The sequence below is a fragment of the Rhopilema esculentum genome, chromosome 3, assembly GCF_057945365.1.
Source record: "Rhopilema esculentum isolate cy_ngs chromosome 3, ASM5794536v1, whole genome shotgun sequence".
In the NCBI taxonomy this organism is placed as follows: Eukaryota; Metazoa; Cnidaria; class Scyphozoa; order Rhizostomeae; family Rhizostomatidae; genus Rhopilema; species Rhopilema esculentum.
This window is the reverse complement of record NC_142817.1, coordinates 4,894,333-4,910,099: the sequence shown is the minus strand read 5'-3', so window position 1 is coordinate 4,910,099 and position 15,767 is coordinate 4,894,333. Positions and strand designations below refer to the sequence as shown.

The window sequence follows — 15,767 nt, the reverse complement described above, 5'->3', positions numbered from 1 at the left end:
GGGCTCGAACCAAGAACACTTGGGTCTGAAATCGGCGCCTCTAACAACTGAGCCATGAAATTACCAGTAATACACGGGAACGGTTCTGTAACATGCAGAAAATGCATGATAATTATAAGGGTCTTGGATTATGTTATTGATATCCCATACCAGCATAAAGTGTTCGAGTTTTTGAATCTAAAAGAGAGTTCCACAGCCAAGACCTCCACTGATTAAAGGTATTCATTGGAGCGGTAGTCTGACATTGAAATGCCTTTAGTTTGCCTAGTTTTATAATACTAAATAATCTAAAAAGAATAGGCAACAAACTTACAGGATAACTTTGAAATTGCTTACTTAACACATTCTTCTGTTCCGTCATCTTAAACCAGGTACCTTTTGCAGAACATTCAGTGCATCCGCTTCAACGATAGACATTTTTCTTAGGCCCTTCTTTAAATGTCCATAAAGCTATGTGCAGCCTCTTGAGACACAAATTTTCGTGCGGCAGTTCGGCGTTTAACAAAATCTTTTGTTACTGGCAATTCAAAACAGATTCCAATGAGCAAGATTCCACTTTTTGTGTTGAGGCCTCAGGTTGGTCAGCCATGATAACAATGGACTTCAGATTTATCTGCTACAATTTTCAAATTTTTGATTGGAATTTGTACTTGCAGACACTTCACATTGTCACACTCATTGAAATGCTGGAATATGCAGCAAAGTGCAAACTGTACCCTTTACAAGGAATATTTTGCTACCATACCGATGCATGTCTATAATCCAACATAAGTATCAGTCGATGAGCAATTCCCTCTTGCAAATAGCGTACGAGATTCGCACAAAATCGAAAGGATTTCCAAGGATTCTCACATAAAAAATTCTGATTTTTGCCAAAGGTGTATGAAATCTTTGTGGAGTGATTCACACCTCGTTGTCTGTTACCAAATATATTGCATTCAAATTGCACTTACAAGAGGCACTTTAGCGAGAAGAGTTTTCCTAGCAATCATTTCATAGCTACATCCCTTTAACACAATTTTACTAAAAATGACCCTTTTTGAGCAAGAACATGATGTAAATGTAAACCTCGAAAGACCTTTAAATGTTGTGGTCTGTTTCTCGGTAAAATCCCTTCCAGACAAATGACATTATTGATACATAAAGAAAAGGCTAAATAATACAAAATTAACTATGTGTTTGTTGCATTTAATGTCATACTTGTTGCGAAGTTACCTGCTGACGTGACATTAAATAAGGTATAAACTTTTTATCAAATAAATACTCTGTTGGAACCTGACAGGTAAAAACAACGTCTGTGACAATGTCAAATACTGAAAATAATACAAGTAATAATTTATGATAATTGTTGATAATTATACCGAATTTATAATCTTTATATGTTTGTATCAACCAATAAATTCTTTGATTAATTATGCAAAAGGACAAATATCTCTCATGATTTGACCTTATTTTTCAAAGATTGGATGTATTTACAGAAAACGATATTTGTACTTATGAGTTTCGCAAAAATGAGCAGTGTCTCATAAGGTTTTGAATACTAAAAACATAAAGTTGGATCTGAGGGTCTAGGATTTTAGCAAAAAGATGCCAATAAATTCATTATCAACATTGATGGGCATATAGGCAATAGTTATGAAGAAGTTTTGCTTAGAATTCTCAATCTTTTCAACGGGGCTCGAGATATTCATACTAGGACCTGAAAAATCTTGTACTTTGGGCAATCTTTGAGTCTGAGCATTCTCACAAGATCTTTCCCAACCTTTGCATAGGGTTCTTGAAGTTTCAGAAAGCTTAGCATGTAACATCCCCCAATATCCCAAAAAGCTATGCTTAGCAAACATTACATTTCATTTGCCATTTGTTGGTAAACAAATATAAGGTTGCGTAGCCAGTTTGAAAGGATACATTCTCCTAGACAGGCCTAAGCTAGGGTTTACTCAAACATAAGCTGCTATGAAGTACCTAGCAGATGAAATGTTTTATAGTATATCCCGCAATAGACAATAAATAAACCAGCATCCGCTGAATAACTCTTTACAAAACCCTTAAGATTACAGACAGCCTGTTCTACTCATCGTGTAGGCAAGAAAATTTTAACATCTCTTTGCTCTGTTGATAATCTTGCCCTTTAGTAAGCCAACATGTTGAGAAGGTTCCTTTCAGTCGTTGAAATGGTTTTCTTCTCGGTGTTCTGCAAAAGCATTTTTGTCATATTCAGTTTGATCGCTTTTGTACAGAAAAACTGTCGTGCCAATGAAGTCTCTAGCTAATCCATAGCAACCATTAGGCTTCAACGGAGAGTGGAAATAAATTGCTTGAAGAAAATGATATCCAGAGAGCTTTCAACTTCCTTGAATGTTGAGATCGTGCAGGCCAATCGGAGATTGACGGACTTGACGGCACTACAAGAGCTTGCATCCGGGTACTTATACGGTTGCGTGTTTTATCTACACAGTGGCAAAACGAGGCAAACCGAAAATGAGACAAAAAGACTCTCAAGTGGGTAATAGTATCTGGATAATAAACATCAATAGGACGATGACTGCAGTGTTGATCCTATTACTGCCATGGTACGATGCATTTGTCCCGCTTTTATCTTTAGGCCTAGGCGTGGATGGAGGGTCGTGCATCAGGAAAGCAAGTTTCCCGGGACCTGGAAGGAAACTGCCATTAGCATTGCAATTATTTTTGCTTTGGAGTTAAAGATCTGGCGTTATATTACTTTTAAGTTTGTATTTCTACAACATTAGATAAGAATGGTTTGAAAACGGTGGCTGAACAATTAAAACCTAAAATTTACAAGCTTTAGAAAACATACTTTCAAAAGTTTAAATACCATTTAGAAAAGTCAAGGTGTTACTTACGAAAAGGTAAACAGATCAAAGATCAGATAAGAAGAAATTTTTAAGCCATGCATTAATCTATTTGATATCCAATATATCATTTTTCATGATGAATATAGCTGCAATATTCATCTAATCGCACAAGCAAGGCAGAGGTGCATACTCTTTAGAAGAAGCAGGACAATGTAATTAATGTGTTAATGCATCGTGCAGTTATACAACTCTCGATGCCTTGAGATAGGCACACTTTTGTGTAGAGCAGGACTGTTCATTGTCAATGAAAGTCTCAATATATGAAAACTTACTTGGAGCGTCAGTCTCCTCAACGTTTGTATACGCTATTTCGAAGGAGACTGTTGCAGTTGGCACATCTCTTTTTTGCCTTTCAGATTTCACATTTGACGTAAACTCCACTCTCATGGCGTTGCCTGATGTCACAAAAGCTTTTTCTGGTGCTCCCCGACAGAAATTGCCAAGTGTTGCAGAAGAGCCTGGAAAGCAAAGACCATTTGAATTTTACCTTGCATTGAATTAGCAACCTTGGTTTCGCAGACTGCGATGAGAGAGATTATAATTTATGTATCTCTAAACATTAGTGTTGATTCTTACACAAGTCAGGACTCTAGGCATTTTACAAAGTCTAAAAATTTCTTCATGAATCTTTCCCCAAATAACTTGGGTTAGTAGCTAAAACTTTCTAGTGGACTGCACCATCTTAGGAGCAAATATTAACGTAGAGAATGCTAAGGTAGAAAGCATAATTTTTCATCATTAACGCCATATATATGGAGAGTGTATCATAGCAATAGCCATAATAAGAGACTTAAACTTCTTCCACTCAAAAATAACGCAGGTTGCCCAGAATTTTGCACCGGCAAAGAGAGCTGAAATATTTTCTCGAAAAATTGAGAGAAAGCTATTCTTGTTCTCAAGTTTTAAAACATTGTTCGATTTAAATTATAGCTAGTAACTTTTTGACTTACCAAATACACCATCTTTAATTTGAACAAACTCTTCACATTTGCCATTATTTTCACCGTCTAGTTTAAGTCTCGTGAATTTTGCTGCTACCTTTTGCTTTTTAGGCAAAAGAATTATCCATGTGCTTTTTGAGGTATTGTAAGCGTCCATGTTCAGACTTCTGCTCCCCCGAGTGGCTCTTACTATCCCCTGCGGTGCACGAAGTACTCTCCCTGAACCTGAAAGGTCGACGTTATTCACACTCACTAAACGAATGCTTTTATATACAGTGCTCATTCTGGCAATTTAGTTTGACTACTGCATTGTTGATTTTCAATTGGCATAAACTGAGAAGTGGTGAGGGTTTTGAAGTCATGATTTTCTTCCAAGAGACGGAAAAAACATCAAAATATTTCAAAGATTAAGTCAAGATTTTAGATCTGAACATACTATTTAACTAACAATTTTTCGCTTAAGCTCACGACATCGTCACGTTAGTTCTTGTCCTATCCCAACCCTTCCGTGACATCCACTAGAGTACTAGAGCAAAAAACCGCTAGAGCCCGATAAAACAAAATAATATTATTATTAAAATAATATTATTAACAACTATCAAGTAAAAAGTAACGACAGAAATAACTCTAAAATTAGCATTACATTACCTATAACACCTTAAACATGTTTACACCCGTGTCTCTGTTTTCGCAGGTAAAACGCGGGTGTAACTCTACACGGGTGAAATTTTTGCAAGTCTTCATTGAGATTCAGGCCCTGGGTTTTTACTACCGCAACCCTCCCCTGACAGATGTTACCTCCCTACGAGTGACATGAGGTTTCTTTTACCTATTACGCTGACAATCACCATTCTTTGAAAAACATTAGTCAGTGAATCTATATCAACAATTTTAACTTACCGAGGTATTCTACAAAATACTGCAGCCCGAATCTTTGTCCCTCTAAACTTCCATCTTTTCTTCTCAATGAAACGGTTAGCTGCTGATTTCCAGAATAGATATGAAAAGGAGGTGGCTTATTCGATCCACAGTATGTGTTGTTCTGTACACCATCCTCTATTCTCAAGTTTGCCTTCTCGCAATCAATGTTAAAATAAAGAGGCATTACATAGAGCACGGAATTTCTGTTAAACGTTGGTGGTGAAAGAACCCAGTGGCTTTCTTTTGGACTTGAGATTCTGCCACTATACAAAATTTGGCCATCTAGTGCCTGGAACATTTTCCCATCACCTAATAAAAAAAGCTTGAACTTAGCAAGAACTATCGACATGCATATTCTTTGTAAGACAGTGGATTTTAATTAGCAGAAAATTTAAAAAACGTCGTTTCCTTAGCCCTGCTTTGCTGTCAAAACATTCTTTAAACATAACTAATTTGTGTGAGAAACATTCTCATTTTTGTCATTAATCTTCCAGTATTTTTAAAACTGTACAAGAAAAGAATCTTTTGATGGAAATATGAGTACCTACCGAAGTAGAATTTGCATCCATAAACTTCGATTTTGGTACATATGGTCCTTTTCTTTCCATGCACGTAGCCAAGAGGAACTATACGGAACATCCTTGCAACCACGGGGTGTTCCAAATCATTCCTTATGATACCTATTGAATCTGTGTTTCCAGTAAAAATCTAAAAACAAAAAAATATAACCATATGAAAAATATCAATCTGCTTAGAATATTATAATTAGATGTTCTTTAGTATAGCATTAAGGAAAGACATAAACTCATCATTATGTAACAGCTGTATCGCAATATGTGCAAAATGCCAAAATATTTATGAAAACTAATTCAAAGGAATGAAGCCTGAGCTATTTTTTTCAAGAATTTTCAAGAAAATTTTACTCGATAAATTGTCTTAGTTTACATTACAGCACGTTGTAAGATAAAGTTCTAAACCTGAGTTGAGTGGTAGGCAGAGCTCTTAAGAATGTTACCTTTTGCTTATCATTCTCTGCCTTCTTTGACGGCGCAGCGTACGTCTTGAAGAATCTTCCGTCTTCTTGGCTGTACAGAACCTTGTATCTTGTTACATAGTAGGACTGCCGTGTTCCAGCCATCATGTATCCCTGTTTTGGAAGAAAATTTCCTGTTAGTCTTTTTCCTACTTGTGGTTTCTAAAGCTTTAAGAGAAATTAGCATAACGGTAAGAAAGAATATTGACCTTCTCATCGTTTATGCAGCCGGGGGCATATTGTGCCAAACTGGCTTAGGCCTAAGAGGTGTCAGTTAAGGCAGAAAGTTAATCTACTATCCTTGAAGCACACTGATCAATAGTAGTGGTGATGATGATGAGGTATTTTTCTTCTTTGCTAGTCAAAACTGCTTTCTTTCATGCTTTTTGCTTCGCGGAAAGGGGAACAAAACGCAATACCTATTCAAACTACATGATAGCTCCGACACAATCTCTTTGATACTTTAAAAACATAAGTCCAAATTCAAACAAAGATAAAAGGAAATTTAGCTAAAAACATCCATGCGCCTGACCTGTGTAGCAAATCCAGTTAATAAAGTTGGACTTCCCAAGTCGACCTGGATGAATTCTCCAACTCTGTTGTTTACTTGTGGCTGGAAGAAAAATTGTAGTAACGGTTTAAGAGCTGAATGCATATCTGTACATCATATTTTTGTATACAGTATAGAGTACTAGACCCTAGACTTTGATATTACTCTGTGAAAAAGATTCTACTTTCTTAAGAATAGCTTGGATCGAGTACATTCTCAAAAAAATTTATGCTTCTGTTGTGTTTGAAATGCCATCTTATTTTTTCTATGTTTGTTAATTGATATTACTGTCAAATAATGACAGAATTTTGTTTATTTTCTAAGAGTATTGTTTGTTTTCATCTAAGTCAACTCAAATATTTTGTTTATTTACTTACACAATTTATTTTGTTTATTTATACAATTACAGAATTTTGTTTATTTTCTAAGAGTATTGTTTGTTTCCATTTATGCACAACTACATTCTTCTTACTTTCAAAGAATTTCATTATTTCCTTGAAGAATTTTCATATCAGTGGCATAGGCTACATAATAACTACATAAACAGAAGGTAAAATGCATTTTACCTGGGTGCACCAAGTATGTGGTCCATTCAGTCTTCCCGAGTCAGGTCTAAAATGGGGACTCTCTCGAAGGAACGAGGATGCAGTTACTTTAAAACTTGGTATACGTCCATCTTCCATTCCCAGGGGATCTTTGCATCCTAAAAAATAATATCACGATTTTTTTACTCTGAACTCTGAAGATGACATGACCAAAATAAATAAGCAATCGTAGAATCCAAGCACTAATATAAAACAAAAACCACCAAACAAAAACCAAATCGCTGAGTCTAATTGATATCAGTAAAATTCGCTGAGTTCACATACAAATAACTTACAGAATGCCAAAATTTCAATTATGAAGTTGCCATTAATTACGTCAGCTCAAAGCTTTAAGTCAACTCAAGTAGGACCTTACCTGTTTTGTGGGTTCTGTATTGTACTTTGAAACCCTTTCCGCTTTTTCTTGCATTGGTTAAGAACTTCATTGACAGCGAGTTGCCACTCGATGAAATCACATTGGGCTTTTCAATATTGCAATATTTTCCTGCAGTAATAGAAACGAGGAAAGTGTAAAAACACAGTCATTCTTGACCCTATTTTGATTGTTATTCATTACATGATAATCTACGTAAGTGCCTTGTAACAACAAAGATTGACCTTACCAGTATTTTAGACATTCGATGTAAAAAATGCGGATGCTTTTTAGGCAACTTGGAAAACTCTGTATTCAATGTGATTAACCTATAACATTATCTTTTTAATCAACTGTGAGAGAAAGAAGGAAATAATTTTTTAGCTGAGAGAGAAAGAATGCCCGGACATGAATTGCAAGGCCTAAGGCTCCCTGCATAATTATCAATCAGTGGTGTATCTGAACTATTGCTATATTCACTGAGTTTCTAGCAGTCGAGTTATTTCAAAATATGATGGAGCCAAAATTTAACTAAAGCGTTTTCCTTTTAGACGGTAAAGACTTATAAAAAGAAGAAATATGTTACTAGACATTTCATATCTACGGGTTGAGGTTATCTATCCCTTTATGCTATAGAACAGGTAGGTTTCGTTAGGATTCCAAGCTGAATGAAAAAGGAAAGGCCAACAACTCTGTAACTCAATAACAAGCTAGGAACATTGAAGTAGGAGATACAGAAGTTTTAGCCCTAAAGTGTTGATAAAACCATACAAAAATCATTCTGCTATTAACATTTAGCATTTTGAGCCACCTGAAAACGTTCTGCCCTCAGATCGAAAAACGTGATATGCTGAGAGGGACCAATAACCTGTTCGTGAAAACTTTGCTGCAGGCAAAAATAGCAGTTCTCTAAACAAGTCAACGTCTCTTTTCTACACACCTATCGGATTCGTCTGGCTGGTTGCCCCGTCAAATATCTGTACGTAATCTTCATCGCAGAAGCCAGTGCTGCCAGCCAGAACATCAAAGATAACGAATTTGAAGGAAACCACGTGACCTTCTGGAGCTGTTACTGTCCACAAGCAGTTGCTATAGGCTGGGTAGGTGTAGCCCGCTTCCAAGTTGAACCTGGGCGACGTGAAAGTGCCATTGGGTAAAAGAAATTCTCCTCCACAACCTGCAAAGCACCAGTACTGCCAATAATATAAAGTAGACTGAAATACACAAGGAACCTACAAAGCATATTTCCCTAAACACATAGTCTGGGATTTTAGCCTCTAGCGAGGAACAAGTAGATAATGGGGAAAATATTTTCATGAGAGTTCGATGTCTAGTATGAAGAGAAAAAACAAAGCTCGTTAAAAGAAAATGCCTATTTAAGATCTTTCTAGCATTATCACAAACTCAAGGCTGATTTATGAGTGATAAGTATAAATCTTTACAAGCCTTATGCTTTATATAGGGATTTTTGGAGTGATTTGTCCCTTGCTATTTTGACACATGTTATCAGAGTGGCTCAACGGTCAGAATCACGCTCTACAGATCAAAGGTTCCAAGGTTCAATTCCCTATAATGACGAAACTTTCACTCAAAGTGAGAAGAACAGACAGGAGTTCCCTATGATTTTAGGCGTTGGAATGAAGAGGTTTGGTCATATTAAAATGAAGAACCAGGGCACTGCTCGATAAGCACAGCCTCTCATTGTCCTAAAGAATTAGCTTCAGATGCTGGGTAGAAACAATCAGAAAAGCTGATACAACCTACAAAAAAGTTCCTGCAAAACTATTTCATAACAAAATACTGCAATATCCATTCATTGATAATATAATCATTTATAGAAATATAAGGATAAAAAATTCTTTGGAATGGAAAATACATACCCTTTGTCGTTGTTGTTGTGTAAAATGCCTTGAATCCGTGGCTGCGATGGTACCCTCTTGATGTAAATTTTATCCTCAAATGATTCGAACTCGAGAAGAGAACGGGTGGCTTGAATCTGCAGCCACTGTTGAGAGGCAAAATAGTTTAAAAGGGTTTCCATTGCAGTTAGAATTTTACAGGGCTGCTTAGATTTAATCGTTGATATTGACTTTGATTGAAGATAGCGTGTAAATGTAATGAAGATTTAGGTGCCCTTAAAATTCTGAAATTTATGTCAGAGATTATGTTGCATAGTGCCAGTTTCCTGAGCGGTACACACCTTGATGCCAAATGGCTGCTCCTATGGTCGCATTATAGTAAAACTTGAACTGACCTGTGTACATCTCAAAGTGTACTCTTGATAAAAAACGATCATTATAATAGTCTTACGGCACTTTTCTCTAGAATCATCATTTATCGCCCTAGCACTTCCCTTCCAAAATTGCCAATGCCCCTCAAATTTCAATTGGCCAAACATCTCACCTGTGTAACAAAGGAGACAACTCTGTTTTGCCATCCCAGACAAAAATCTCGTCCATACAAAGCTGAGCGTTGAACTCTAGCTCGAAAGCAAGGAATTCCAGACGAACATACTTCCCTTCTTGGACGTTTATCAGCCACAAGCAGTCTCCTTCTCTTGGGTACGTCCAAGGAAATCCAGGCGTCATTATTAAATCAAAATTCTTCTTCTTCACTTCACCACAGGCTATAAGAGCAAAAGGAATTAGCATTATATGTTTAATATTCGAGCTGCCTATTTCTTCAAGCCGGAAGTCTTTTCTCTGCACCTAGGAAATTATTAATTTAATCACTTAAATGATTCTTTAAAGTCAGAAACATAAAATAAGGTTAAAAATGAAATTTTGTACATGATTTATGCATGTTACGATTTCAGCTAATATGCTTATGTCTTGATAGTAGATTAAGCTATGGAAGAAGCAATAAAGATAATAGATACTTTACAAATGATTTCAAAACCGATTGTATTACCGTGGACGGGTTGAGTGATGATTTTGTTCCAAAGCTAGAGAATCAGGATTGCAAGCAAAAGCTACTGTTGCTTTAAAGGGTGAAACTCTAGCTCTTAAAAACCCATTAAAATTGGATCTAGAGGCTTTACTTAAGTAGTTTTCCAAAGACTTGGCCTTCGATTTAAAATCGTGGACTTCAAAGGCTTTAAAAACTTGCTGTACAAGTTATCTGGGTTTGAATACGGAGTACATATTATGATCAAATTTTATGGGACATCTTTAATTGTAAAGCAAAGCTGAGGTTGCGCTTCTTGCTGAGTTATTCCAGAAAATTATCTCAAAGAATGATAACGGAGTCTGTCCTAAGTATTTTACATATTTTAGGCCCATATGTGTCAGCTGTAAACATTCCTTTGTTTCATATCATCTTCTCCAAAAACTCCGGCAAAAGACATTGCATCTTGTTCAATAGATATACTTTATTTTCAATACGCCATAACAGGCTTAATCAAACGCTAATATGCTTTAATACAGCTGTCAAAAATAACACAATTTTTTGCATTATGATGTAGCACTTTAAAATTTTCATCAAAACTTTTATCTAGTCACATTGTTACACAGACCTACAAGTATCACAGTCAGTAACTGAGCCACCTTAATATGGCAGTGCATACCTTTTTTATCCAATGATCTGTACGTTGCCTTGAAACCTCGATATGATAATGATGAGTCAGATATGAAAACAATCGCCATCAAATTCGAACTTGAGATTACAATCTTCGGGGGTTTTTTGTCATTACAGTATGGGCCTATAAATAAAAAGCAATTATCACTAAGATGAAATGCAATGTTTTCAACGCTGGTACTGGATTCATTTTAATAACAAGCTCACAGAATGTAATATCTTTAAAAACTTTTAAAACGATAAAATTCAAGGTAAGATGCAGATTAAATTAAAGCAATTGCAAATTAAGATGATAAAGGCTTCTTTTTGTCTAGTTTTTTTCTATAGAAATTCCATCATTTAGTTTCATTTAATAGTTTATGTTTAAATTTTTATATTTTAAATTGTTGAACTTGTTTTCAAGACATTTTAATATTGGTAATTAATCACTTTTTAAATGTTTAAGGATAAAAAATTAAAGATCCTGAATCTTTAAAGTATTAAAAGTTTATTCTTGGTATCTAAATAAGTTTTTTAATTTCAGCTAAGGATTGGTTTAAAAAATTATGTAGAATAAGCGAAAGTTTATCTTTACCTTTATTAAGTAGTTTGCTGGACGATTCTTTTGATTTTAGATCTACGGGTAACCAGATGATGGAGTGAAGTTTGGTAGAAATAAATTAAGGTCTTGTTTTCAATTCATGACAGATTAATGATACAACGAGTTGAAATAAGTCATAGCCTTGGTGTCATTGTGGTTTGCAGTAAATTGACGCCTATTCGCTGCGCTATGATTTTTAGCAGAGCAAAGAAAACAATGCTAAAGTACTATGGATTCTAATAGTACTATAAGTACTATTCTGGGTTCTAATAATGGATTCTAATAAAGACCTGACCAGGCCTTTAGCACTATATTTTCCTTTCCTTTATGCGTTATGTTATGTGTAATAGCAGAGCCATGGGAGGGACTGGGGGCTCTTTTCAAAAAATTACTCTTCCCCAAAAATTTTTTCGTCGTTTTTAGACGAAATATTAAGTCGATTCATATGGGTAGAATAGTCGTTTCCGGTGGGGAAAAGACGTTTTCTCGATAGTAGGAAAGGCGTAACCTAAACATTTTCATCATGTCATCAACCACCGCGCCCTAAAGCCTACTTGCCCGTGATGTCTCTGGTTTTGTGTAAGTCTAGTCCCAAACTATGTTATCTTTCTTTTTTCTAACGCCTCAACCAGCTATTGCTTGCAAGGAAAGGAGCATGTATTTAAGTGTAGCTTCTTCTACTGCAGTTCATCCTCATTTGAAAACTTGCAATTTAAATGTTTGTTATCAAGCGACCCTTGTCAATTCTAGAGGACAGAGACAATCGTACCGAGATTTATAGCAAAGGGACACAAAGCACTCAAATGGAACTTCAAGAAGTTAACATCATTATTCATGAACGCAATTTGCTGTTTTTAGTGTCACCAAAGTCAATTGAAAAAACAGGAAGAAAATATGATAATATTTTGAAGTTATTCTTGTGGACGACTTTTGGTTTTTTTGAAGTTAAAAGCCCACCCAGGCTGAGAGTACAACTACACCCAGCAACATTTACAATGTAACTTGGTATATCTAAATAGCTAAAATTTATATATGAAATGCCGGAAACTATAATGACGATGAGTCAGTACAACTTGACGTTGCAAACCTTTAAGTCTTTTAAAATTTGTTTAGCTTTTGCCTAGGAAACCAGGCCTAACGCTTTCCGGTATTGTGTTCTTGAACTACGCAAATAGAACATTTTAAAAGAAGTGAGAATTCTTTTCTTTACATTTTCATGGTAACGATACTCTAATTTTCATAGAAGGGATGAATTAAAAAATAATGAGGAAAAAATAAGGCTTTTGTTGAAAAGTAAGTTTATAAGAAACAAAGGTCGATGTTGAGTACTCCAGTTTCTTAATGTTCTGGAAATTTCAATACTCATTGTTTCTTAGGAGTTTCTTAATTATGATGTCATGAATGATGTTATGAAATGTTCGTGACCTTTTTTTTCACGTCAAGAGATTCGCTTCCGTTCTGATGCTGTATTTAGATGTGGGAAGTATATTTTCAACCCTTGTGTCTTTAGTTCTAGGCCAACAGGGCAATCTTATTCTTGGATTTTACAAAATTTCGTTGTTCTCAGTTTTATCACGATTTAATAGTTTCTTAATTTTTTTGCTTCGAGTACTGAAGTTTCTTAATTTTTCTGACTGTCCAGTACTTGTTTCTTATAGCCAGTTTCTTATAAAAAAATGAGTGAATTCCATTTTGCCTGATAACATTGGCAATAAATAATTGTTAGTTAGTCACAGTCGACAATCGATGCCTCAGCAAAGTAGCTGAATGTTTCTGTCACTTCAAAGTACCTTTAGAAAACCGTTGCTTACATCTTTTGACTTTGTAGCGTTTGAAGGGGTGCCTTAGCTTTCTCGGTAGAGGGGTCCCAGAAAATCTTAACGCAGACTAAATTTTAGAATTTTAAGGGCACCTGCACCCCAGATGCTGCACCCCTGCTCTAGAAAAAAGGGCTCGATTAAGTTTTCACTAAGGTTTTCTTCTTGGAAAGTAGCAATAAAGTACCGAAGTGTGACGTCATCAAAAGTCTATTTTTAGAATTTCTTAAATTTGGCCACACAATCTGAAAGAACATCATAAAATACTCCTCAATAAGCAAAATTAGTTAGATATGTTCCAAATCGGGCGAGATATGACCGATGAAAGATTTCAAGTTTGCTAACGGATTACTGTTATTTTGGCCTGGTTCATAAAGTTATACCCTGGGTACCAGACTCACTATATATGAAATAAAATAGAGAGTCTGGTCTAGTGCGCCCCATTCTCGTTCTGGTGTGCTGATATTAACCAATCAGGAGCGAGTGTACAGATTTCTGTACGTTCAAAGGACACAGCGAAACAATAAGCTTAGCTCTGGTGTAAAACATTGAACAGAACAGAACATAAATAAATGCTAGCGACCGTAACGATTGAGTTTGAAGATGCTGTTAAAACTGTACTCAAATAATATTTTCCGCATGTTGTTGCACTGAACACAGAACAGCATTGAAAGCCTTGTTTCTAGAGAGAAGAGACACCTTCGCCATATTGCCAACTGGCTTTGGAAAGTCTCTGATATTTCAGGCTGTGCCTCTCGTTGCAAAGAAATTAGGCCTTGTAGTGAAATGCAGTAGATAAGAAACACCGCAAGGCGCCGAGAACAAACAACAACAAACACAGTAAATCAGTTATAGCTAATATTTCGCCCGGCATACGGGGCTTCGCTTGTCGTATTGGCCATATTTGCTGTAGTGACCTTCCAACGTGATGATTCTAACCGCCGCAGTGTCCAAGCGCGCTGCCTTCACAGTGAGGAAGTAGAAGTTGAAAGTACACAGAATTTATAAGGAAAATTACAAAAGACTTATTTTGAGTTGTATACGAAATTTGATAGTGATTAACATTTAATAATTGCATTGTGCTAACTTTAATTTCATGCTTCGCACTTTTTTTGCTCCCAAATGGCGTTTTAAACCTGATTTGATTGTTATCTTGAGGCAGAAAAGTCTATTACCACTGTATTAATAATGTCAGCTTTACAGAACTAAATAAAATACATTTGCTTTAAGATTTCCCAAAACTCCTCTGACTACTGATTTTCTTTGTTATTTATCTGATAGTCTTGTTTCACAGGCCTAGTCTGTTAAATAGACTTGAGTTCTTTCAAATAAGTTCACCAGAACGAGAATGGGGCCCACTAGACCAGACTCTTTGTTATTTTATATAGTGAGTCTGGTACCCAGGGTAATAAAGTTATGAACCAAGATCAAATTACAGAGGTTTGATGGGACAAGAGCCTGTGCTCAAGTGGCCATATCTCAGCCAATTCGTAATACCTTTAACTGATTTTGCATATTTACAGGTATTTCATGATGCTCTATCAGGTTCTGGGATCAAAATTCAGAAATTCTAAAAATCGATTTTTATGACGTCATCACTTCGGTACTCTATACTCGATAGAGTAAAGGATGCTATAAATGTGCGCAACTATTATTCAATTTAGCTTATAGGCTTTAAGCTTTAGAATGTCTTTAAATGTTTGTTTTTTGCAAATCTATTTTTGACTCATCTTTACGAAAAAACAACAGGTCTTGTCTCAATTTTCATCAAAATACTTAAAAGGTAACAGAAAATAATCACTGTATTACTTGAAAAATTCAAAACATTATAATGCCCTTTGTATAACGACTTACCATATGTGTTTAACATTTTTTACCAGAAGCCGAATAAATCTTGGTGTAAAATTCACTCTGACCTTTTCCCGTTTAAATTCAGAAAAGATTAAATTGAAATAGGCCGAAAAATTGATAAATACTAGTCTTCTCTAAAGTTAATAAATCTCCTTAAAATGACAACAAAACAAAGACTTGAGCTGTAGTAAAAACATTTTCCAATGCGTTCTACCTAAATTAATATCAATATCCGGAGTTCTTTCTTTCACGGTGCTCTATTTTTGAGGAATTTCAAAAAGAAATTCTTGCTAGATGTAGCAAATTTTTAGGTTCTTGCAGCCCTCTAGAGGGATAGAGGCTCTATCCCTCCAAGAAAGCAATGGCATTGCGACCTTTAGTCTCTCTGGGTACACACACTTCATGCCTGTGTTCACTTGGCGAGATACTGAGAAGCATTAGCCCCCTCCAGTTTTCTTGGTCAATGATGTTACCATGACCGGGCGTGGTATAGAACAGCTTGCCATAATGTGACATGCTTTGACCATGACTTTGCTTTGACATTCTATAGTTTAGTATATCACGGCTAAAGGGTTCTTGCTTTGAAACTATGTATATACTCAAAACTGGCCTTATATCGTACTGTATGAAACTACAACATATACCCATTTCGTCTCGTGTAA

General features: G+C 35.8%; 1 protein-coding gene across 2 annotated transcripts in view; it reads right to left on the bottom strand.

The window, feature by feature from the left end:
* Positions 1 to 1,172: 1,172 nt before the first annotated feature.
* The window catches only part of LOC135692439 (neuropilin-2), a 28,969-nt gene continuing 14,374 nt past the window's right edge, over positions 1,173 to 15,767 (bottom strand). Inside the window, exons 3-16 of one of the 2 annotated variants that reach the window (XM_065210556.2) lie at positions 11,432 to 11,473; positions 10,847 to 10,981; positions 9,685 to 9,907; positions 9,162 to 9,286; positions 8,222 to 8,458; positions 7,285 to 7,413; positions 6,891 to 7,027; positions 6,307 to 6,387; positions 5,757 to 5,888; positions 5,290 to 5,449; positions 4,721 to 5,050; positions 3,830 to 4,045; positions 3,152 to 3,337; positions 1,173 to 2,656 (exon numbers count right to left, since the gene is read on the bottom strand). In XM_065210556.2, the coding sequence (XP_065066628.2) occupies positions 2,499 to 2,656; positions 3,152 to 3,337; positions 3,830 to 4,045; positions 4,721 to 5,050; positions 5,290 to 5,449; positions 5,757 to 5,888; positions 6,307 to 6,387; positions 6,891 to 7,027; positions 7,285 to 7,413; positions 8,222 to 8,458; positions 9,162 to 9,286; positions 9,685 to 9,907; positions 10,847 to 10,981; positions 11,432 to 11,473 (2,291 nt within the window). In that variant the 3' untranslated portion in view covers positions 1,173 to 2,498. The remainder of the gene's footprint in view (positions 2,657 to 3,151; positions 3,338 to 3,829; positions 4,046 to 4,720; positions 5,051 to 5,289; positions 5,450 to 5,756; positions 5,889 to 6,306; positions 6,388 to 6,890; positions 7,028 to 7,284; positions 7,414 to 8,221; positions 8,459 to 9,161; positions 9,287 to 9,684; positions 9,908 to 10,846; positions 10,982 to 11,431; positions 11,474 to 15,767) is intronic. The other variant, XM_065210558.2, reaches the window with a different exon arrangement.